At 43.6% G+C, this 23931-nt stretch overlaps 1 protein-coding gene across 2 annotated transcripts in view; it reads right to left on the minus strand.

The window, feature by feature from the left end:
• Positions 1-1616: 1616 nt before the first annotated feature.
• SLC26A2 (solute carrier family 26 member 2) overlaps positions 1617-23931 on the minus strand; it is a 123547-nt gene continuing 101232 nt past the window's right edge. For both annotated transcript variants that reach the window (XM_056574742.1, XM_056574743.1), the window contains one exon: positions 1617-6060. In XM_056574742.1, coding sequence (XP_056430717.1) covers positions 4537-6060 — 1524 coding nt within the window. In that variant the 3' untranslated portion in view covers positions 1617-4536. The remainder of the gene's footprint in view (positions 6061-23931) is intronic.

A 23931-nucleotide genomic window follows, 5' to 3' on the forward strand; every position in this document is an offset into this window, starting at 1 on the left:
AAGATTTTGAACCCAATAGTGGTCTTCAACCTGCGGACCTCCAGATGTTACAAAACTACAACTCGCAGCATGCCCGGACAGCCGTTGGCTGTCCGGGCATGCTGGGAGCTGTAGTCTTGCAACATCTGGAGGTCCGCAGATTGAAGACCACTGCATAGGAGGTAATACTCAAGTGTCCCTGCCGCTCCGGACCCGTCACCGCTGCCCTGGATGTCGCTCCATCGCTGTCGCCGTGTCCCCGTCGCTCCGGAACGTCTCTGCTGCCGGCCGGGTATCCTCGCTCTCCGTCGCCGCCATCACGCCGTTACGCACGCACGCGACGACGTGATGACGAGGAAGGAGAGCGCCGGCCATACAGGGGATCCCTGAACGGAGAAGACACAGAGGAGGCAGGTAAGGTCCCTCCCGGTGTCCTGTAAGCACTAACCCGGCTATTCAGTCGGGCTGTTCGGGACCGCTGTGGTGAAATTGCGGCGGTCCCGAACAGCCCGACTGAACAGCCGGGTTAGTGTCACTTTCCCTTCAGACGCGGCGGTCAGCTTTGATCGCCGCGTCTGAAGGGTTAATACAGGGCATCACCGCGAACGGTGATGTCCTGTATTAGCCGCGGGTCCCGGCCCTTGATGGCCGCAGGGACCACCGTGATAGGGGTGTATTCGCCGTATAAGACGCACCGACTTTTTGGGGAAGAAAAAGTTTTGGGGAAGAAAAAGTGCGTTTTATACGGCGAAAAATACGGTACTGAACACAAAATATATTAAAAGCAGGCCCCATTGTGTTAACCCTGTCTTTTAACTGCCTTAAACTGAATGCTATAAAGCTATTAAAATGTGGGTTTGGTTTGCTTGAGATCTTCTGCAAATCCTGGCCTGAGAGTGGGTCTGATGAGCTAATCTGACCGCCATAAAACCTGTGGTCAGGGGGAGAATTGAAGCCATAATACAGAAGAAAAATCCAGCCATCATACTTTTAGTAATTTCCGTGCAGAATTCTGCACTGAGATTGAATGCAATGGGATTCTGCTGCGCTGTGCACTTGACGGAATTTCCGCGCCAGATGTATCAGGCACAGGAAATAAGATTTCCATGTCTGCAGAAAGAAGGAACCTGTTATGCCAGCACCCCCAGTCTCCGAAATGTACATACGGAGATTTTCCGTGCGGACACTCCAAGGTGTAAACATAGCCTTATCCTCTAACCCATCCAATTATACCCCCTCCTGCCTATACCGAGGTGGCACCCTACCGCTGTCTACCTATTATCCCAGATCTGGCGGCATCCCCCATACAAGTCCTTTATCTTAGCTCTTGGTTGACATTTCCAGCAGTTTTCTGGAGGAGAGGTCTATCAAGAGTGAAGGGGATTTGGCGGGGTTTCCTCTGAAAACTCAGATCACTTCTTTGATGAAGGGACAAACACTTGTATTCTCATATGCATTTGTCATGTTAAAGGGGTTATCCAGGAATAGAAAAACACAGTTAATTTATTTCCAAAACAGCTCCAAGTCTGTCTCCAGGTTGGGTGTGGTTTTACAACTTGGCTCTAATCACTTCAATGGAACTGAGCTGCAGAACCACACCCAACCTGGAGACAGATGGGGAGTGGTTTTTGAAAAAAAGCTCTGTTTTTCTATATTTGGATAACCCCTTTAATGACTAACTTAAATTTTCTCAGTTATGCAGGCACTATGATCACCAACCTAGGTATATTTAAACTTGTTTATCTGGCATCTGTTTAACTGTGATAGCAATTTAAAGGGGAGTTAAAAACTGCTGGCAGTTCCCTTTAAAGAGACATTCTAGGAAATACATACTGAACAAATGGATAGGGACCTTCTATCTATAGAGTGCACAGGTATTGTCAGCCACATGAAGCACCGGTTGGCCTAGTGTGGAGTAGAGTATGCCTGTAAACAGGCATATTTTTCTAAGTGTTCCCTTTTCCAGGGAAATGTCCCTAATGCATTTACTGCTTCTAGTACATCAGAGTATATATTATAGGTTATGGGTATGATCCTCTGTATATGAGACTACTTAATGATCTATGAATGGTATAATATTATAACAACATTAACATAAAAAAGTAATTTCACCTGTGGCACATAAGGAGAAGAGCTGAGAATCATTGCACAGAGGGGGAGTAGTGTTACATATCAGTTTTTAAGATCACTCTTGTTCTATAATCTACAACTTCATCAGACTAGATTTATTTACTGAGCTTTTTGCAATTTAAAAATAAATTATTTGAAATTTATAAATAATAATTAATAAATCTGAAAATGTCATTGTAAATATTAGAATAACATTCTTTATAATATAATATGTTATTACACTATGTACATGAGTATACTTGTATCACTGGTTGATGAGAATATAATCCTACCTTTTTGAGAATCCGTAACAATATTAAAAATTATTTTATGTGATGGATGTATAACTAATTTACCAAAAGAACACACCAAAACAGGGAATAGGTTACCCAGACAATTTTGTATATGCCTAATTATTCTAGTAGTGCTATAGTAGCTCCCTGTAGATAAATGTGGCAAGTATACCGTGAACTCTTATATTGTATACAATATATCAATAAGAAAAAAGGAGTCACTCCCGGCACGAAACGCGTGTTGGGGTGACGCTGTCCCGGTCCCTGCGTTTACCATAGCTGCAATTGCACTTTTCTTGGTCAGTATAGCATAACTATTTTTAGTATTTATTTATATCTCATATTATCTTATAGTCAGTGCCTTAGGCATTTAACACTTTAATTACAGCATTGTCTGTGTGGTGTACTGTATGAGATAGGGTTTTCCCATTGTGGTCTGATGCACTGCTTATTATATGGACAGTAATTAATTGTGATTGCCATTCTTCCTGTTATTAGTTAGTCAGTTAATTACTGATAATGCAGGTTCCGGATATGTCGTCTTTGTGTGTGATGTATGAATAGTCCTTTTTTAACATGGTCTGGTGTTTGAATTAATGAAATAAACATTTACCTTTTAATTAAATTTCTAAAGTGACTCCATTTTTCTTATTGGTGTTTGGATGCATAACTAGTCTTACCTCTTTCTAAGTTGTTTGTGTGTAACCTCAGAGTAGGACCCAGAAGGGATTAATAGGCCAATAGGCGGGGTTCACAATATGAAATTTCCGACTGGAATTCAGCTCTGGAATTTTGGTTGGAAATTCCACTGCATGAAGCTTAAATGGGCACTATCAGATACAAAAACTTTTGATGTGTTGTAAAGCATGTATAACCAATAGGTTTTGCAATTGCTTTCATTAGAAAATTTTCAGTATTTCATACTGAAAACAAGTCAAACAACTGCCCCCCCCCCTGCCTGCTTGCACACATACTAGTCCTGCTGTGTCCAGGTGTCATGGACACACTTCCTTGATTGACAGCTGTGAGCACAAGGCTCATAGCTGGAGGAAAAATCCTCCCACTGTCAGCTTGTGTCCCACTACTGTCAGTGAGGACAAGCTGGGAGTTGTAGTTTTGCTAATGCTAAGGGAGATGTGAGCAGACCGCATACTGAGGGAGGGGGCGGAGACCTGCACAGTGAGGCCACGCCCCCCTCCCTTTGAGAGTAATTCAGACTAGTGAGCTAAATTAAAAGTGTAATAAAAAAATAAATAAAGGTGCTAGACACATAAAAATGTTTTTTTGTATCTGATGGGTATGCTTTAACATGCAGGAGAATGGGTTTTCTGTCAAGCCATTCACACTGTAGAATTTTCTGGTCAGAATTTCCGAAAGAAAATTCCAATCAAAAAATTCAGCCAGAACATTGAACCTGCTCAATTTTCTGGCGGAATCCATTCCACAGACATTGCCATCTTTGTGGACAGCAATATCTGTGTGGTCCTAGTGCTGTCTGCTTCAGTCGACAGATGCTTTCTGTCTGGAGCTTCTCAAGTGTGAACCCAGCCTAACTCTTCAACTAGCCAGATACATTGCCCTTCCCTTTGAAATACACCATAGGGATATGGCACAGGCTGTGACTACAATTTCTACAATTCATCTTTGCAGATACTGGTAAAATGTTGTACTTTGTTATGTAATGATTTGTGCTTTTTAATCTACATATTGCAATCATTTTGCTAAAGTTAAAATGTAATTAAAATAGAATATCTCTGATTTCTGACTGTAGAAAAATAGTCTATATCAAAACAGTAAGAGAATTGCATCATGAGAATTGAATAAAAATAGTATTTTGTTTTAGAAAAAAAAATAATCTGATAGTTCTTTGCCCTGAGTATTCAGCTAAATGCATACTAATATATAGCGGAAAAATTGTGTAGCAATAAAGGTTTAAAAATGATTTTTCAGCTAAGTGTAACTACCTCCTCTATGTGGCTACTGCTACTTCTGTGATCTGATCTTCCAAAAAATTTGACAGCCCCTTTGTCTGAAAATATATTGTATAGTCTTGTATTCATCAGAAAAATTTATGAATATGTGCAATTCCAGACTGCACACTTCTGTAGTGCACATGTAACAATATAGTCCTATAGTGTAAATTCACCTATATATTTTAGACTACTGACCCGTTCATAAAAGCTTCTACCTGCTCCTGCTCATACAGTGCAAACTGCACAGCTTGATGAATACTATAAAATACCATAGTTCCTTCTTCCCTTTTAAAATAGTCACCTTTCCTGAGGGAGTGCCGTACAGAAGAGCTGCACTGAGCCAACAGAAGACGTATACCAATGTCACCATAATCTTTCAACACTTCCTTCAAGGTGTTTAACCCTGCTGTGTCAATGAAATGGATGGCACTACAGTCAATGATTACAGAGTGAAGGGGCATTTGTTCCTGGTAGAGCTGTTGTACAGTGTCTATTGGGGTAAGACTTGTTTCAGTGATGCCTTCTTCTTTTTGCAACCTCTCTTTCTTCTTTGCTGCTTTCTTTTGTGCCGATGAGACCAATACTGGATCAATACCAACATTTTTATACAAGGCTGACTTAAAGCATTGCTTATTCACATAGTAGACTGGGGCTTCGAATCGAAAGATTTTAATCCCTTTCATGGTGTTCAGGTCTTTATATACTCTCACAGATTCATATATCTCCGAGGCTTCCACTCTGCCTAGCAGTGTTACCTCTGGTTTCTGAGATCTTACAATGACACAAAGCATAGAAAAAGCAATGCCAATCAATAGTCCAAGCTCCGTACTAATCAATGCTGAAGAAAACATGGTGACCAACCAGATACTTGTATCAATTTTATTGACTTTCCACATTTTGGGAAGATCTAAAAATTTTCTGAGGGCACCTCTCAAGTTCACTATGGTGATAACTCCCAAAACACATTTTTGGAGAGAGTAAAAGAGAGGAGCAATTACCAGTAGGACTAACAGAATGACCAACGAGGTCATGACTCCTGAGACTTGAGTTTTGCAACCGGTAGACTCTTTAACTAGTGTTTTTGCAAGAGCAGCACTTGTGGTAAAGCAATAAAAAAATGAAGGAATGATGTTGCAGAATCCAATGGCATACATTTCCTGGTTGGCCTTTACCTCATACCCGTGTTTCTTGCCAAACATCTCTGAGAGTGAGACAGTGATTGCAAATCCTATAATCGCAATGGACAATGCCCCCAATGCTATACTGGGAATTAGGCTCCACTTTGGTGGCTTTGGCATTAGGAATCCTGTAGGAATTTCTCCTGCTATACTGGACCCATAATTTTCTTTGAGATGGCCAAAGTGAGAGGCAAGAGTAGCACCAACTACAACAAAAAGTTCAATTGGGATTGGAGCTTTAAGTTTAGATTTATAGCACTCATTGAGCTCTTTGGCTGGAACCAGGACTAAGAGGCACAACATGCTTGTAATAAGGTCACAAATGTTGGTCTTGTGAATATTCTGGAAGAGATAAATCCATGTGTAAATAGAAGAGCCAATCCCATTGGCACGTGGTAAAGTTAAACCTAAAAGATATTTGACTTGTGATGTAAGGATTGTGAACGAGGCACCTGTTGCAAATCCACTAAGAAGTGCATCAGAAAGGTACACGGAAACAAAGCCAACTTGTAGAACTCCCATTACTACCTGTAAAGTAAAAAAAAACAAATATAAATTTACCAGACATGACCACATTAAATATGAAAGTGAAAAAAAAAAAAAAAAAAAAAAAAATATATATATATATATATATATATATATATATTTAAAACTGAAATATTGAAACTCTAGACATTACTCATTTTTTACTGATCACTCCACTTATTGGTTACCAGCTTAATATTTGTTAAGGAAAATATACAGAATTGATACACGCAGTTAAAAATATAAATATATTTTTGTTGTCTTAGGGAAAAAGGAACATGTCCAGTTTTGTGGCCTTACCCATGGCCTCAGCTTCTTAAAGGAAACCTAGCATCAGAAAACAAACTATTATTTACATCAAGTTTTATGTTAGACATGTTTTTTAAGAATTTTTGGTGATGTTTGTTTTTAATCTATTTATATTTTTAAAAAAATCTTAAAGTCTTGCACTAGGCCTAATATTAAGCTGAGACTCAATATTCTGTACAGATCAGAGACACCAATATACAGATTACCCTGGATCTACCCCCATTTACAATAGAACAGAGGTCACCTTCTCTCTTCCTGTAGGAAGACCTCTGGACAGGTCACAGAGCATGCCTAGTAAACTATCCCATAGTTTATAGTATTCCCATTGCACTGCAACAAATAAACTGTACATTTTACTAAATTAAAACATAGAGACATTGATTTTAGAGGTGTCATTTTTGTGTAAATCTCCAATAACACCAACCAAACCTCCAGGAGGATCATTGTATAAATGTCTGTCTTTGTCTTGCCCTTAGAAAAATATATGCATAAGGGGTATGAATGGTTTTCTTTAATATCTTTATAATACAGTAATTCACTGTGTACTGATAATGTATGCAACTCCTATTAAAGCTGGGTTCACACAACGTTTTTGCAATACAGTCCCCGTATCAGGTTTTTGATAAAAAAAAACTGTTTCCTTAAAAACTGACTAAACTGTATCAAAACCTGTGTACAAATTTTAATCCGTATACAGTTTGAAAAATGATGTCCGGTTGAATACGTTTTTTTAAGAAAAAAAGTATAAGTTTTTAACTTTTCATTCCATAATGAATAAAGTTTCACTTGTTTGATTGAAATTCCAAGAAAAAAACTGTGCAAAAGTCAAAAAATGCATGATGAAAACCAGATGGAACCGTATGCACATATGGTTCTGTACGGTTCCCATTGACTCCCATGTTAAAAAAAAAAATTATATGTTTCAATACAATTTTTCACCTGGACCAAAAACCGTGGTAGGCTACGGTTTTGGGTACAGGAAAAAAACTGACAAAACCGTACAGGATGCAAAACGGACACAACCTGATGCATCTTTTGGCATACGGTTTTCAATGGAGAGTCAATGCATACGGTTTTCAATACAGTTCCATACGGTTTTCAAATTGAAAATGTATACGGGAACTGCATTGCAAAAACGTGGTGTGAATCCAACCTAAAGCATAGTTTGAGCTATTACACTTTTCCAGCTATAACTATTCTATTAAAAACATTCAGAGTAAATCCTGTAAGTCTTTGCCTACATTGTAGAGGAGCGATAAGGGTGAGCTGTTAATGAGCATACCCAGGAACCTCATTATCTGAGCAGAGAAATCCATTCCTAAATGAACTATGGACAGAGCCTTGCTCAATAGCCAATCGTCAGCCTGTTTTCCAGTATAATCTCCTCTCTGTGGAGGCGTCTAGAACTGGTAACAGCAGAAGTCTATACAGAATTTCCTCTATTGCTGTTGCTGACATACTGTTTGCTGTGTCAATACAAAGGCAGTGGGATTTTTTTTTTAATTAAAACTTAATTGGAACAGCAATCTCTATGTAAAGAAATGAGCGAGTTCACAACAAATCATTTTCCCGTTGCCTTGGGGCATCAGCCTAGCTCTAGACATATACACTAACTATTCCACTGCCGTAGCCGGAAGGTGCAGTTGTTACGCCTAGCGCTCCGGGTCCCCGCTCCTCCCCGGAGCGCTCACGGCGTCTTTCTCCCTGCAGCGCTCCGGTCGGTCCCGCTGACCGGGAGCGCCGCACTGTCATGGCCGTTGGGGATGCGATTCGCACAGCGGGACGCGCCCGCTCGCGAATCGCATCCCAGGTCACTTACCCGTCCCGGTCCCCTGCTGTCATGTGCTGGCGCGCGCGGCTCCGCTCTCTAGGGCGCGCGCGCGCCAGCTCTCTGAGACTTAAAGGGCCAGTGCACCAATGATTGGTGCCTGGCCCAATTAGCTTAATTGGCTCCCACCTGTTCCCTGGCTATATCTAGTCTCCTCCCTTGCACTCCCTTGCCGGATCTTGTTGCCTTGTGCCAGTGAAAGCGTTTAGTGTGTCCAAAGCCTGTGTACCAGAACTTCTGCTACCCATCCTGACTACGAACCTTGCCGCCTGCCCCCGACCTTCTGCTACGTCTGACCTTGCCTCTGCCTAGTCCTTCTGTCCCACGCCTTCTCAGCAGTCAGCGAGGTGAGCCGTTGCTAGTGGATACGACCTGGTTGCTACTGCCGCAGCAAGACCATCCCGCTTTGCGGCGGGCTCTGGTGAACACCAGTAGCCTCTTAGAACCGGTCCACCAGCACGGTCCCCGCCAATCCCTCGCTGACACAGAGGATCCACTACCTGCCAGCCGGAATCGTGACAGTAGATCCGGCCATGGATCCCGCTGAGGTGCCGCTGCCAAGTCTCGCTGATCTTCCCACGGTGGTCGCTCAGCAATCGCAGCAGATTGCCCAACAAGGACAGCAGCTGTCGCAGTTGACCGCCATGTTACAGCAAATTCTGCCTCTGCTACAGCAGCAACCATCTCCTCCGCCAGCTCCTGCACCTCCTCCGCAGCGAGTGGCCGCTCCTAACCTCCGCTTGTCCCTGCCGGACAAATTTGATGGGGACTCCAGACTCTGCCGTGGATTTTTGTCTCAGTGTTCCCTGCATATGGAGATGTTGTCAGACTTATTTCCTACAGAACGGTCTAAGGTGGCGTTCGTAGTGAGCCTTCTTTCAGGAAAGGCCTTGTCTTGGGCCACACCGCTCTGGGACCGCAATGATCCTGCCACAGCCACAGTCCAGTCCTTCTTTGCTGAAGTCCGAAGTGTCTTTGAGGAACCTGCCCGAGCTTCTTCTGCCGAGACTGCCCTGCTGAACCTGGTCCAGGGTAATTCTTCCGTTGGCGAGTACGCCATACAATTCCGTACTTTTGCTTCTGAACTATCCTGGAATAATGAGGCTCTCTGCGCGACCTTTAAAAAAGGCCTATCCAGTCGCATCAAGGATGTGCTGGCCGCACGAGAGATTCCTGCCAACCTCCAAGAACTCATCCATCTAGCTACCCGCATTGACATGCGTTTTTCTGAGCGACACCAAGAGCTCCGCCAGGAAAAAGACTTAGATCTCTGGGCACCTCTCCCACAGCATCCTTTGCAGTCTATGCCTGGGCCTCCCGCCGAGGAGGCCATGCAAGTGGATCGGTCTCGCCTGACCCAGGAAGAGAGGAATCGCCGTAGAGAAGAAAATCTCTGTCTGTACTGTGCCAGTACCGAGCATTTCTTGGTGGATTGCCCTATCCGTCCTCCACGCCTGGGAAACGCACGCACACACCCAGCTCACGTGGGTGTGGCATCTCTTGGTTCTAAGTCTTCTTCTCCACGTCTCACGGTGCCCGTGCGGATTTCTCCTACAGCCAACTCCTCCCTCTCAGCCGTGGCCTGCTTGGACTCTGGTGCCTCCGGGAATTTTATTGTGGAGTCCTTTGTTAATAAATTCAGCATCCCGGTGTCCCGTCTCGCCAAACCGCTCTACATTTCCGCGGTCAACGGAGCCAGATTGGACTGCACCGTGCGTTACCGCACAGAACCCCTCCTGATGTCTATCGGACCCCACCACGAAAGGATTGAGTTCTTCATCCTCCCCAGTTGTACCTCTGAGGTCCTCCTCGGTCTGCCATGGCTCCGGCTTCATTCCCCCACCCTTGATTGGACCACCGGGGAGATAAAGAACTGGGACTCTGCCTGCCATAGGAAGTGCCTCTCCCCCCCTCCCAGTCCCGTCAGGCAAACCTCTGTGCCTCCTCATGGCCCCCGTCCTGGTGTCACACTGCCCCGTGCCAGGCTTCGCCCTCTGCCCTCCCTCCCCATTCCCACTCCTGCTGTACTGCCTGCCGTTGAGGAAACCCTCCATTTTTTCCCGGTGTCCTCATCCCAGGGGAGGCAGTTGCCGGTCAAAGAAAAGGGGAGACCTAAGGGGGGGGGTACTGTTACGCCTAGCGCTCCGGGTCCCCGCTCCTCCCCGGAGCGCTCACGGCGTCTTTCTCCCTGCAGCGCTCCGGTCGGTCCCGCTGACCGGGAGCGCCGCACTGTCATGGCCGTTGGGGATGCGATTCGCACAGCGGGACGCGCCCGCTCGCGAATCGCATCCCAGGTCACTTACCCGTCCCGGTCCCCTGCTGTCATGTGCTGGCGCGCGCGGCTCCGCTCTCTAGGGCGCGCGCGCGCCAGCTCTCTGAGACTTAAAGGGCCAGTGCACCAATGATTGGTGCCTGGCCCAATTAGCTTAATTGGCTCCCACCTGTTCCCTGGCTATATCTAGTCTCCTCCCTTGCACTCCCTTGCCGGATCTTGTTGCCTTGTGCCAGTGAAAGCGTTTAGTGTGTCCAAAGCCTGTGTACCAGAACTTCTGCTACCCATCCTGACTACGAACCTTGCCGCCTGCCCCCGACCTTCTGCTACGTCTGACCTTGCCTCTGCCTAGTCCTTCTGTCCCACGCCTTCTCAGCAGTCAGCGAGGTGAGCCGTTGCTAGTGGATACGACCTGGTTGCTACTGCCGCAGCAAGACCATCCCGCTTTGCGGCGGGCTCTGGTGAACACCAGTAGCCTCTTAGAACCGGTCCACCAGCACGGTCCCCGCCAATCCCTCGCTGACACAGAGGATCCACTACCTGCCAGCCGGAATCGTGACAGCAGTGTTGATTAACTGATTTGTACACTATATATAGCAGACTAAAGCAACTTAGCCAGATTACTGTATTAGCATGCACAGTTCTCTTGTTCTTTACTTGATCCTCCAATGAAACAACACAGCTTTGTCTATATGTTCTCTACATGTTGTTAACATTCTTCCTAAAATACATTATAGCATAACAGAAACTAGTCCAGTGTGGCCATGCAGTAACCAAGATGTTAACACTGGTCCAAAGTTTCGGGCAATTTATGTTTGTTTTGAATGGGTATGTCTTAAAGGGGTATTCTGAGCATAGAAACTTTTTAGAGTGATTTCAAAGTGCTTTCTAAATAAATAAAAACAGTGCAAACTCACCTGCTCTGATCCCCCACAGCTGCTGTTTTGACGGCTCCTGGTCCAAGCTGCTCTCACCGCTGCACCCCACTTCCTCTAACATTGCTGAAAATGTCTACTTAGCCAATCAATGTCTGATTTGGATGACTGCTGTTGTCAGTGGTTGGCTAAGCGGGCATTTTCTGAAAGAATAGAGCATCAGAGGAAGCAAGAAAGAGCAGCAGTAAGAAGCAGGGATTGAGAGCCGTCGTAACTGCAGCTGCGAGTGATCAGGGTAGGTGAGTATACATTGTTTCTTTTATTTTGGAAGCATCCTGAATCAACTATAAAACATTTTGTATGCCTCGATGACCCCTTTAGACTTAGTTCACACTTAGTATTTTTAGGCAAAAGCAGGAATATTTGCATTATAGTTTTTCTCTGTGTCAGATCCACTACTAGTTTTAGCTATAAATAATGACCAAAATACTGACTAAAATAATGTGTAAGAAACCAGCTTTAGGGTAGGGTCACACATACAGTATTCTTAATGTATTTTGCTGCACATTTCTTGCTGCTGATTTTTCTACTCATTCAATGGGTAGGAAAATCAGCAGCAAAATACTGCGAATGGGTGTAGAGGAAGAAAAGATACGTCATATCAGACCACATTGTTTTCAGTAACCTTGGAGAAATATGGGTCTGTAAAGGAGCTGTGTATGCAAAACAGTAGGGTTTATATTAGACTATTTGCTAAATTTCTTCATTTTTATCTTTATCATATCAATAATTATTTATTTTCAACTTTTCATTTGATCAAGTTATAATACAGTTTATCATAGCTGTATTAGTAGTAAAATTGTAGGCAAGGGCTACCTAGAGGAGTACTCCAGTGAAAAGTTTTTAATCCCTATGATTGTAACATCTAAATGCTTATAACATAGTAATAGTTCATTGTCAGTCCGTGCTTGTCAGCTGATATGGCGGGGCAATTTACTCTACGCCGGAAACCGAGAGCAGTTTGGCTGAAATATTTATGTCGGGCCCATTATCCTGAGTTGTGGCAGCAAATTTGGGCCCGGGACTCCACAATTCCACATCACCAAAGCCTTTTCCACACCTCCCTCTGTCTAGTTGGCATCTCCTAGTTACTCCTATATATATATTTTTTTTTACATTTTTTTATTTAACTCAGGTATCTGACTTTAGACATTTTGGGGAAGATTTACTATCATGGTCTATTTTCCGCAGTACTTTAGACGAGTAAAGTCGCTTAGCATGGGTCTATTGTCCGTGCAATTTATCAAACATCGCACAGTATTTAGTAAATCTTGCGAATGGACATTATTTTCTATTCTACACAACACTTTAGATGAGAAAAGTCTCATAGTCTCAGAGCCTGAGACAAATAGACGAGAAAAGTCTCATAAAAGTCTCAGAGCCTGAGACAAATATATCAAAAGTCACACATTTATTATCACGGACTTCCCGCCACACAGCAGGGGTGAAGTCCTGGAAAAAAAAGTTTGGGAACACACGTTAGATTTCCACTTAAATGGGCACTCTCATTAAAACTAATTTTTGCTATTGCACTCCTTATGGTAAATAAAAAATATTTCTAATATACTTTGTTTTAAAAAAAAAAAGAAGTTTTCTATGTTTTATTTGTGCTCAAAAAAGATCAAGAGCACATTTTCCCCAATCTCATACACAGACTTTGGACCAAAGTCTGAACACAGGAAGTGCCGCCTGGAGTGCTGAGGGGGGGGGGGGGGGTGTCCAGCCAACAGCATATGGCAGTTATGTGTGAGAGGAGCTATGATTGGATGAGGCTGGACACCCCCCCCCCCCCCCTCAGCACTCCAGGCGGCACTTCCTGTGTTCGGACTTTGGTCCAAAGTCTGTGTACGAGTTGGTGGAAAATGTACTCTTGAGCTTTTTTAAGCACAAATAAAACATAGAAAACTTCATTTTTTTTAAACAAAGTATATTAGAAATATTTTTAATTTACCATAACGAGTGCAATAGTAAAAATTAGTTTTAATGAGAGTGACCCTTTAAAGGGGTATTTGACATCTTATACCCTATCCAAAGGATAGGGGATAAGATGTCTGATCCTGGGGGTCCCGTTGCTGGGGACCCGCACGTTCTCCCTGCTGCTCCCGGTGTTCGTTTAGAGTGTTGGGTGCAGCGACAAAGGCTCATGACTTACGGTCATGGCTCCTCAATGCAAGTCTATGGGAGGGGGCGTGACAGCCGTCCAATAGACTTGCATTGAGGGGACATTACTGTGACGTCACGAGCCTCTGCCCTGCATCACCAGTCATCCGGCATGAAGCGAAGTTCGCTCCGTGCACCGGATGTCTGGGGTGCCGCAGCAAAGACCCCCGCAATCAGACATCTTATCCCCTATCCTATGGATAGGGGATAACATGTCTAGGGGCGGAGTAACCCTTTAAGGGCAAGTCCTGCAGGACTCCTGCCAATGGGAACTGCGTTCCTGCTGTGGAAAAACTGCAGGAACTCCGTTCCCATGAGTTCCTGCAGGACTTGAGCCCTGCCCCATAGAAAGTATACTATAAAGCGAACATCTCATATGTCTTCTGTGAGGTGCTGGCTGGTTCCACTTGCTTTCGTTCTTAGGTTCTGATATTTGTACAATAAATTTAATCTCTCCAAAGCACGTTTTTCTAAGTATAATTATTTCTCTTTCTATTCTTTAATGTTTCTAAATATATATATATATATATATATATATATATATATTTAGATATATTATTATTATTTTTTTTTTAAAGCATTCTTAGTTAGCCCTCAACGCTGTTAGTCTAAGTTCAAAAGGAGGATCATCCATGTGGCAATCGGCCAGAATGGTAGGTTAGGTTCACATGATGGAAATTCAATTCTGAATTCCGGATAGGAAATTTGGACGGAGATTCAGCTGCAGCAGAGTCATGTTTAATTATTGGTGTTATTTCAATGCCAGATCTTTCCTGAACATAAATTCCTTTGTCCGGACACAGTCATTCTTTGTGCGGAAGCCTCACGGACTGCATAACTGTCTATGAGACAGTGCATTCCTGTGCGGTCCAAGCGCCAGAAGATTCTGCCAGTGCACACACTGTACGGAACGTGTGATTAGACGTTCTCCGTGTGGACATGTTTTGAGGAGGGGTGGTGCAGTGACCAGAGCAACCAATCAGATTGCTTTTTCAATTTTTTTTGCCATTCTCAACACAATTTTAAAAAATTACAGAAGGAATCGGATTGGTTGCCATAAGAAACTGCACTATACTTCCACTACACATGTTTTCAGAATTCTCCAGAGACTAAATTGCACCATGCGCATGGCGAAAATTCATATGCTTTCTTCAAATCAGCTGCAAAAGTGAAATTGGAGCACTAAAATACAGAAAACAAAAACAAAAAAAATTAGCATCAGACATCTACAAGGATAACAAAAATGACCGAAAAATTTTACAATATGGGATCATTGGGATTAAACTGTATTATTTTAGAATTTTATAATTAGATTACCCTCCAAATTTAAGCTAAAATGTCATTTGAAACATAAGCAGCACTGTGTTGCATGGTACATCCCAAAAAATTATAAAAGGCTTCCTACTAACTATTTAGATTGGATTTCCGCCAGGTCTGACATGGTCTGACATTTCGGCATATTTTCCATTGATGAGACTTTTTTGAGACTTTCCAATTAAAAGTCTCAGTTGATAAATTCCTGACCACTGCATTTTATCCTCTATTGTAGACCACTATGCTATTTCTGCAGAGAAAGGCTCTAAAGCAAAAGTCTCATAAAAGTCTCAACTAAATAGACTGAGACTTTCTGATAGACAAATATAGACCATCTACACTGGTCTAAACAGTTTGATAAATCGCCTCCATTGATTTAAAGTTCTGCTGTTGAGAGTGATGAGGGGACAGCAAGAGCATCCCTGTGATCTGTTACATGGATACCATGATTCCATCAGATTCTATTGCAGCAGGTTTGTCCAAGAAGCTCATAATGGTAAATCTTCAGCTTCTCATCTCCGATTTACCTAATGACCTAAGTGGTTGAATTCTAACAATGTCAACACGTGATGTGCTGATACTTTGTAACATACAGTAGGATAAGTACAGATCAGACACATTGTAAGGGTGCGTTCACACTGAGGAATTCAAGAGGAATTCACGAGGAATAATTTTGGTGAGGAAATTGTTGCCTTCTCCATCAAGCGGAATTCAAGCGGAATTTCCATGCGGAAATGAAGAGGAATGAAGGAGGCAATTTAATCTACTTTTCTGAATTCCGCTCGAATTCCGCTTGAAAACGATGTCGGGCAGAATTTTTTTTTACCATTGACTTCTATTGGATTCTGCTCGCTGATTCTGCTTGAAGAATGAACATGTTCTTTCTTCAGGTATGTTCAGACTATGGATTATGAACGGAGTCTCCGCTCGCAGAATTCCGTGAGCAGAGATTCCATTCTGGCTGGCCGCCGCAATACTTTGTCGGTAGGACCGCGCGGCACTGCGCCATCACCATTGACGGCTATGCAGTGTTTGCAGACTTCCGCACAAAGAATGAACATGTTCTTTCTTTGCACGGAACTATTTGGCTAGGTTCAGACTACAGAATTTCCGGCTGCAATTTTGCCTTGAAATTGCAGGCGGAAATTCCGCTTTCTAAAATGTATAGTGTAGTGAATGATTTTCCGTTCACAAATTCACACTTCGGAATTTGTGAAGCGGAATTTGTGAACGGACAATCCGCTTGGAAATTTCCACCTGAAGAAAGGCGGTGCTCTTTCTTCAGGCGGAAATCCACGCGGAACACATTGCAGTCTATTGGAGACTGCAGTGTCCGCGCGGTCCTAGCGTCGACTGATTCAGCCGGCACTGGCCGCACTCGGAATCTCCGGGCGGAAATTTTCTGCCTGGAGATTCCGTAGTCTGAACCTAGCCTTTCAGCGGCGGAATTGTCTGCCGCTGAAATTCCGCAGTGTGAACGAGTCTCGGGGAAACCCATTCACACTGATGTTTATGCTCACAGCACGGAATTACGTAGTGTGAACATACCCTTCAAGCGGAAAGGAATTCAGCGTCGATATTCTGCTAGCAGAATTTCGCAGTGTGAACAGGACAGCAGAAATAACATTAAAGTCAATGGGCAGAGGAGATGTGCATTAATATGGAGCGGAGAATTCAAGAGGAATTACTCAAGTAAATTCCTCTTCAATTACTCAGTGTGAACGCACCCTAAGGAAGGCATTGTGGGCACATGCCCTGGACACATAGAACATGACAGATTTCAAGCAGCTGGATAGATAAGTTTGTCTTGAAACCATAAACTTTGAACACCCACAAAAAGAACTTTTCTTTGGAAGGGAGAATGATATGTACTTTTCATCAGAAATGATCTTTATATAATTGTCATCTGCTGAAATGGCTGCCAAAGAAACATTTTAGTGGAGCTAATTTAGAACACAGCGAATAAGACAATGGCACAGATGGCAGTCACTATTTTAAAATAAGCAAATGAACAGCAACACAAAACTTTTTTAAAGTTATGATAGAGAACTGCTGGCAGAATTTTCTGTTATGTCAGAAGTTTGGATTACTGGGGTTCTGGTGGTGAAGAACCCCAACTATCAGGGGAAAAGTGCTCCGCTGAGTGCTGTGCCCATTTGTCTCTGCTCGGCTTTCCTCTGAAAACTGAGTGCGTAGTGTACAATGAAATGGGGATCAGAGCAGGTGAATAGACATTTACACTCACACACTAAAAAGTATATTTTAACTGGCCTCACTTTTGTGTTTATTACAATGCCTTCAAGACGTGCAACCTCACAATGTGGCCCTTGGTTTCTACAGCCACTGCCTATTTTGAATTTATTAAAGGGCATGCAGCGTTGCAGTCTCGGAGTCTGCCGGGTCACGACTACGGGGCCAGAATATCGTGATGTCACGACTCCGCCCCCATGTTACGTCACGCCCTGCCCCTGCAATGCAAGTCTATGGGAGGGGGTACCCCCTTTAAATATCAGTAAATAGAAATAACATTCAGAAGGGGTACCCCCATTAAATATCAGTCAATTGAAATAACATTCAGAGGGGGTACCCCCATTAAATATCAGTAAATTGAAATAACATTCAGAGGGGGTACCCTCTTTAAATATCAGTAAATTGAAATAACATTCAGAGGGGGTACCCCCATTAAATATCAGTCAATTGAAATAACATTCAGAGGGGGTACCCCCATTAAATATCAGTAAATTGAAATAACATTCAGAGGGGGTACCCTCTTTAAATATCAGTAAATTGAAATAACATTCAGAGGGGGTACCCCCATTAAATATCAGTCAATTGAAATAACATTCAGAGGGGGTACCCCCATTAAATATCAGTAAATAGAAATAACATTCAGAGGGGGTACCCCCATTAAATATCAGTCAATTGAAATAACATTCAGAGGGGGTACCCCCATTAAATATCAGTAAATAGAAATAACATTCAGAGGGGGTACCCCCATTAAATATCAGTCAATTGAAATAACATTCAGAGGGGGTACCCCCATTAAATATCAGTAAATAGAAATAACATTCAGAGGGGGTACCCCCATTAAATATCAGTAAATTGAAATAACATTCAGAGGGGGTACCCCCATTAAATATCAGTCAATTGAAATAACATTCAGAGGGGGTACCCCCATTAAATATCAGTAAATAGAAATAACATTCAGAGGGGGTACCCCCATTAAATATCAGTCAATTGAAATAACATTCAGAGGGGGTACCCCCATTAAATATCAGTCAATTGAAATAACATTCAGAGGGGGTACCCCCATTAAATATCAGTAAATAGAAATAACATTCAGAGGGGGTACCCCCATTAAATATCAGTCAATTGAAATAACATTCAGAGGGGGTACCCCCATTAAATATCAGTAAATAGAAATAACATTCAGAGGGGGTACCCCCATTAAATATCAGTAAATAGAAATAACACTCAGACATGTTATGGATATGACATTTTTCTCCGGCTGAATGTTAAAGGGGTACTCCAGGGTAATCTACTGGTGCCAGAAAGTTAAACAGACTTGTAAATTACTTCTATTAAAAAATCTTAATCCTTCCAGTACTTATCAGCTGCTGTATGCTCCAGAGGAAGTTGTGGAGTTCTTTTCTGTCTGACCACATTGCTCTCTGCTGACACCTCTGTCAGGAACTGTCCAGAGCAAGAGAGGTTTGCTATGGGGATTTGCTTCTGAGTTCCAGTTCCTGACATGGACAGAGGTGTCAGCAGAGAGCAATGTGGTCAGACTGGAAAGAACTACACAACTATAGTACTGATAAGTACTGGAAGGATTAATATTTTTTAATAGAAGTAATTTACAAATCTGTTTAATGTTCTGGCACAAGTGGATTTAAAAAAATAAAAATTTCCACCGAAGTACCCCTTTAATGTAAATGCATTTCTATGAGGGTGGCTGATAAGATTTAGAAGTGGCTGCAGTATGCAGAGCCTGTGACGCAGCAGTGGTTCCCTTCTGTCCCTCTCCTTTAGACTCTGTTTGTAAGCAGCAGATTATACCGATTAAAGTGCTACTAGAATATAAAAGCAGAGGATTTATGTCTGTCTGTAAGTAAGGGGAAGCTGGGCTGCAGCGAGCAGCTTTCTTTGGGAGGTCATTCTGGGGCTAGGTGGAGATTACAGGAACACGATCAGGTACTTCTATCATATGCCAGTCACTGCCAGAGAAACCTAGCACAGGCCCCATAATCTATCAATGCCATCTATCTTGCTCTATTTGCAGATGTAGCCCAGAAACCATAACAATCATATTTCCCAAATACCATTACTTGGTAATTGCTATTTAATATAGTCATGTGTCTGCTTTCTTTAACCCATTATTACACCATGACCAGCCCATTAAACAGTATACAAAGACAACCAGTAAACAATCCCATTATCTGTCCATGGCCTCTACCGAAAACACCCTTCCAGCGCTGTCTGCAGAGCTTGCACCAGAAAGCATAACAATAATATTTACCAAATATCATTTATATCTATTTAATACAGTCATTAACCTTTTTAAAACATGTTATTATGCTATGACTGTTCATGTCTACCACACTCCCTGACCTCGACTCTTTATTTAAACTGGCAATTTACCCAATGTGAAATAAACTACATATCATTACATGGTAAGAACGTTTCCACACCTGCAGATTTTCTGCAACATAAATTTAACCCATAGTATTGGAAAGCCGGTGGTTGGTTGGCATGCACTAGCCCTCCCCTAGACTTAGGATCAGGGCGTGCTCTGTTTGGCAAACATGACGGACAACATGACTTGGGGATGGGCTAGGGTTGCCGCCTGGCCAGTATTTTACAGGCACAGCTGGTATTTTGGCCCCAATCCTTCAACACAATGGCCAGAATTTATCCAGCCAATGCTACAACTCCCGGAATGCTGCACCATAACCTATACCAGTGTTTCCCAACCAGAGCACCTCCAGCTGTTGCAAAACTACAACTCCAGGCATGCTCGGACAGCCGTTGGCGGTCTGGGCATGCTGGGAGTTGTAGTTTGGCAACAGCTGGAGGCCCCCTGGTTGGGAAACACTGACCTATACTATATACTACTCTATAGTCCAACATGCTGGGAGTTGTAGTTTTGCAACAGTTGGATGCACTCCTGGTTGGGAAAGACTGACCTATACTTTATACTACTCTATAGTCCAACATGCTGGGAGTTGTAGTTTTGCAACAGCTGGAGGCACCCCTGGTTGGGAAACACTGACCTATACTATATACTAATATATCGTCCAACATGCAGAGAATTGTAATTTTGCAACAGCTGGAGGCCCCCCGGATGGGAAACACTGACCTATACTATATACTACTCTATAGTCCAACATGCTGGGAGTTGTAGTTTTGCAACAGTTGGATGCACCCCTGGTTGGGAAACACTGACCTATACTATATACTAGGGATCGACCGATTATCGTTATGGCCGATATTATCGGCCGATAATCACGATTTTGGGCATTATCGGTATCTGCAATTACCTTGCCGATAAGCCGATAATGCCCCGCCCCCCGCACCGCGACCGCCCCCCCCACCCCCGATACGCCGCACCGCGACCACCCCCCTGTAGTGCTGGGCGGTATACCGGTATGGATTTTTGCCCATACCGCTATACCGGTCTGGCCCCTCCCCCACCCTCCGAGCCAATAAAAAAAATTTTTTACTTACCCGTAATGGGGGTGGTCCGGGCCATCCATCCTTCCTGTAGTGTCCTGCGGCATTCCGGGTGGAGGGTGAACCGGTCCGGGCTGTCCTTCTCCGGGGGTCATCTTCTCCACTCCGGGCAGGCTCCGGCCTAGTACGCTGCATAGACGCCGCTACGCCGTGACGTCATGTGCGTCGCTGCGCACGGGCGTCACTGCGCAGCGGCGTCTATGCAGCGTACTAGGCCGGAGCCTGCCCGGAGTGGAGAAGATGACCCCCAGAGAAGGACAGCCCAAACAGGTTCACCCTTTACCCGGAATGCCGCCGGACACTACAGGAAGGAAGGATGGATGGCCCGGACCACCCTGACAGGTAGGGGGAGAGAAGCGGGTGGTGGTGGCGGCAGCCTATGGCACCGCAAAAGCCACCGCAGTGCATTGATTTAAAGCACCCGCTTTAAATCAATGCTCTGCAGCGGTGTCGAGGGGGTATAAATAGCCGATAACTTATACCGGAATATCGGTATAAGTTATCGGCTATCGGCCCTAACCTCCACCAATTATCGGTATCGGCCCTAAAAAAACGATATCGGTTGATCCCTACTATATACTACTCTATAGTCCAACATGCTGGGAGTTGTAGTTTTGCAACAGCTGGAGGCCCCCCTGGTTGGAAAACACTGACCTATACTATATACTACTCTATAGTCCAACATGCTGGGAGTTGTAGTTTTGCAACAGTTGGATGCACCCCTGGTTGGATAACACTAACTTATACTACATACTACTATATAGTCCAACATGCTGGGAGTTGTAGTTTTACAACAGCTGGAGGCACCCCTGGTTGGATAACACTGACCTATACTATATACTACTATATAGGTCAACATACTGGGAGTTGTAGTTTTGCAACAGCTGGAGGCCCCCCTGGTTGGGAAACACTGACCTATACTTTATACTACGCTATAGTCCAACATGCTGGGAGTTGTAGCTTTGCAACAGTTGGATGCACCCCTGGTTGGATAACACTGACCTATACTACATACTACTATATAGTCCAACATCCTGGGAGTTGTAGTTTTCATTTGGGGCAGCTTTTGAGCCACAGGTTGTATCAGGGCATGCTGGGAGTTGTAGTTAGTTACTAACTGCAACTCCCGAATTTAATTGAAAAAAAGTGATCAAAAAGTCACATTAAAACAAAAATGATACTATCAAAAACTACAAATTGAGGCGCAAAAATTAGTCCTCATAAAGTCCTGTATAAGGAGAAATTTAAAAAGTTATAGGGGTCAGACTGGGACAAAATTTGACCCGCATAGGTGTATCCTGTGATGTTACGTATATATATATATATATATATATATATATATATATATATATAATTATGCAAATTAGCATGGCCGGTATTTTTGCTAGAAAGGTGGCAACCCTAGGATGGGCACAAGAACACTCTTTAATCAGATGAAAGGAATGGTTAGGAGTTCAGGGGCACGTTCAGTGGGTGCAAACATTAGCTTACTGTTATCATGATATCTAATAAATGCTAAAGTGGTCTGTTCAGGGATTCTCTTTACGTTCTGTTCCTAGTAAACTCCTAATATGGGGGCTTAGAGGGGCTTCGATTTTATTTTTGTGAAACCCAGTCCCAAATTATTAACATTTTTTCATTTAACCTTATTAAAAAATACATATATTCCCTGATACTCCAGAAATAATGCTAGTATAGCGCCACCTGCTGCTTACTATGTCTAATGTGCCAAGGTGAACACACATCCTTAGTATTACTTCTCATTTCCACTGTGTATGTGGAGAGATCTCTGGTGAGGTGAGCCTCATGCCTCCAAAGCTGCAACATATTCTCTCATTCTCATTCTAGGAAAGGACAATATCCTCTTTGGCCAAGCACAGTAGACACTGCAGCTTCAGAGGCCAAATGGAGCTGCACCAGTCTGCGTGTATCCAAAGCATCTAGTCTCCCAAAATGTTATATATGTTAGGAAGGGCACATTCACACCCTGTGTGTGCCTTCCGAGTATGCATATGTTGGCAAAAGGTCAAAATGTATCCATACATTAAAGGGGTTATCCAGGAATACAAAAACAGAGCTACTTTCATTAAAAAAATGCTCCCTGTCTGTCTCCAGGTTGGGTGTGGTTCTGCAGCTCAGTTCCATTGAAGTGAATGCAGCCAAGCTATTAAACCACACCCAGCCTGGAGACAGACGTGGAGCTGTTTTTGAAAGAAATTAGCCGTGTTTTTCTATTCCTGAATAACCCCTTTAAAGGGGTATTCCAGGGAAAAACATACTTTTTTTTTTTATCAACTTAATCAACTGGCTCCAGAAAGTTAAACAGATTTGTAAATTACTTCTATTAAAAAATCTTAATCCTTCCAATAATTATCAGCTGCTGAAGTTCAGTTGTTCTTTTCTATCTGGCAACAGTGCTCTCTGCTGACATCTCTGCTTGTCTCAGGAACTGCACAGAGTAGAAGAGGTTTGCTACGGGGATTTGCTTCTACTCTGGACAGTTCCCAAGACAGGTGTCATCAGAGAGGACTTAGACAGAAAAGAACAACACAATTTCAGCAGCTCATACGTACTGAAAGGATTAAGATTTTTGAATAGATGTAATTTACAAATCTGTTTAACTTTCTGGAGCCAGTTGATATGTATATATATATATATAAAAGTTTTTTACCTGGATAACCCGAGACAAAGACCCCATTGATAAAAAAGTCAACTAGTGTCTGTTTGGGTCATTTTCCAATTGTATATAAGCTTTGTCTTGGACTCGCATACTTTTGAGTCCAACACAAAGCTTACATATGCTTTAAAATGACCAAATTGTAGTCAATAGCTGACTACTGTTACGCCGAGCGCTCCGGGTCCCCGCTCCTCCCCGGAGCGCTCGCTACACTTCCCTCACTGCAGCGCCCCGGTCGGTTCCACGGACCCGGGGCGCTGCGTTACTACCTCCGGCCGGGATGCGATTCGCGATGCGGGTAGCGCCCGCTCGCGATGCGCACCCCGGCTCCCGTACCTTACTCGCTCCCCGTCAGTTCTGTCCCGGCGCGCGCGGCCCCGCTCCCTAGGGCGCGCGCGCGCCGGGTCTTTGCGATTTAAAGGGCCACTGCACCGCTGATTGGTGCAGTGGTTCCAATTAGTGTTTACACCTGTGCACTTCCCTATATCACCTCACTTCCCCTTCACTCCCTCGCCGGATCTTGTTGCCCTAGTGCCAGTGAAAGCGTTCCTTGTGTGTTCCTTGCCTGTGATTCCAGACCTTCTGCCGTTGCCCCTGACTACGATCCTTGCTGCCTGCCCCGACCTTCTGCTACGTCCGACCTTGC

This window comes from Hyla sarda, chromosome 4, assembly GCF_029499605.1.
Source record: "Hyla sarda isolate aHylSar1 chromosome 4, aHylSar1.hap1, whole genome shotgun sequence".
Classification (NCBI taxonomy): Eukaryota; Metazoa; Chordata; class Amphibia; order Anura; family Hylidae; genus Hyla; species Hyla sarda.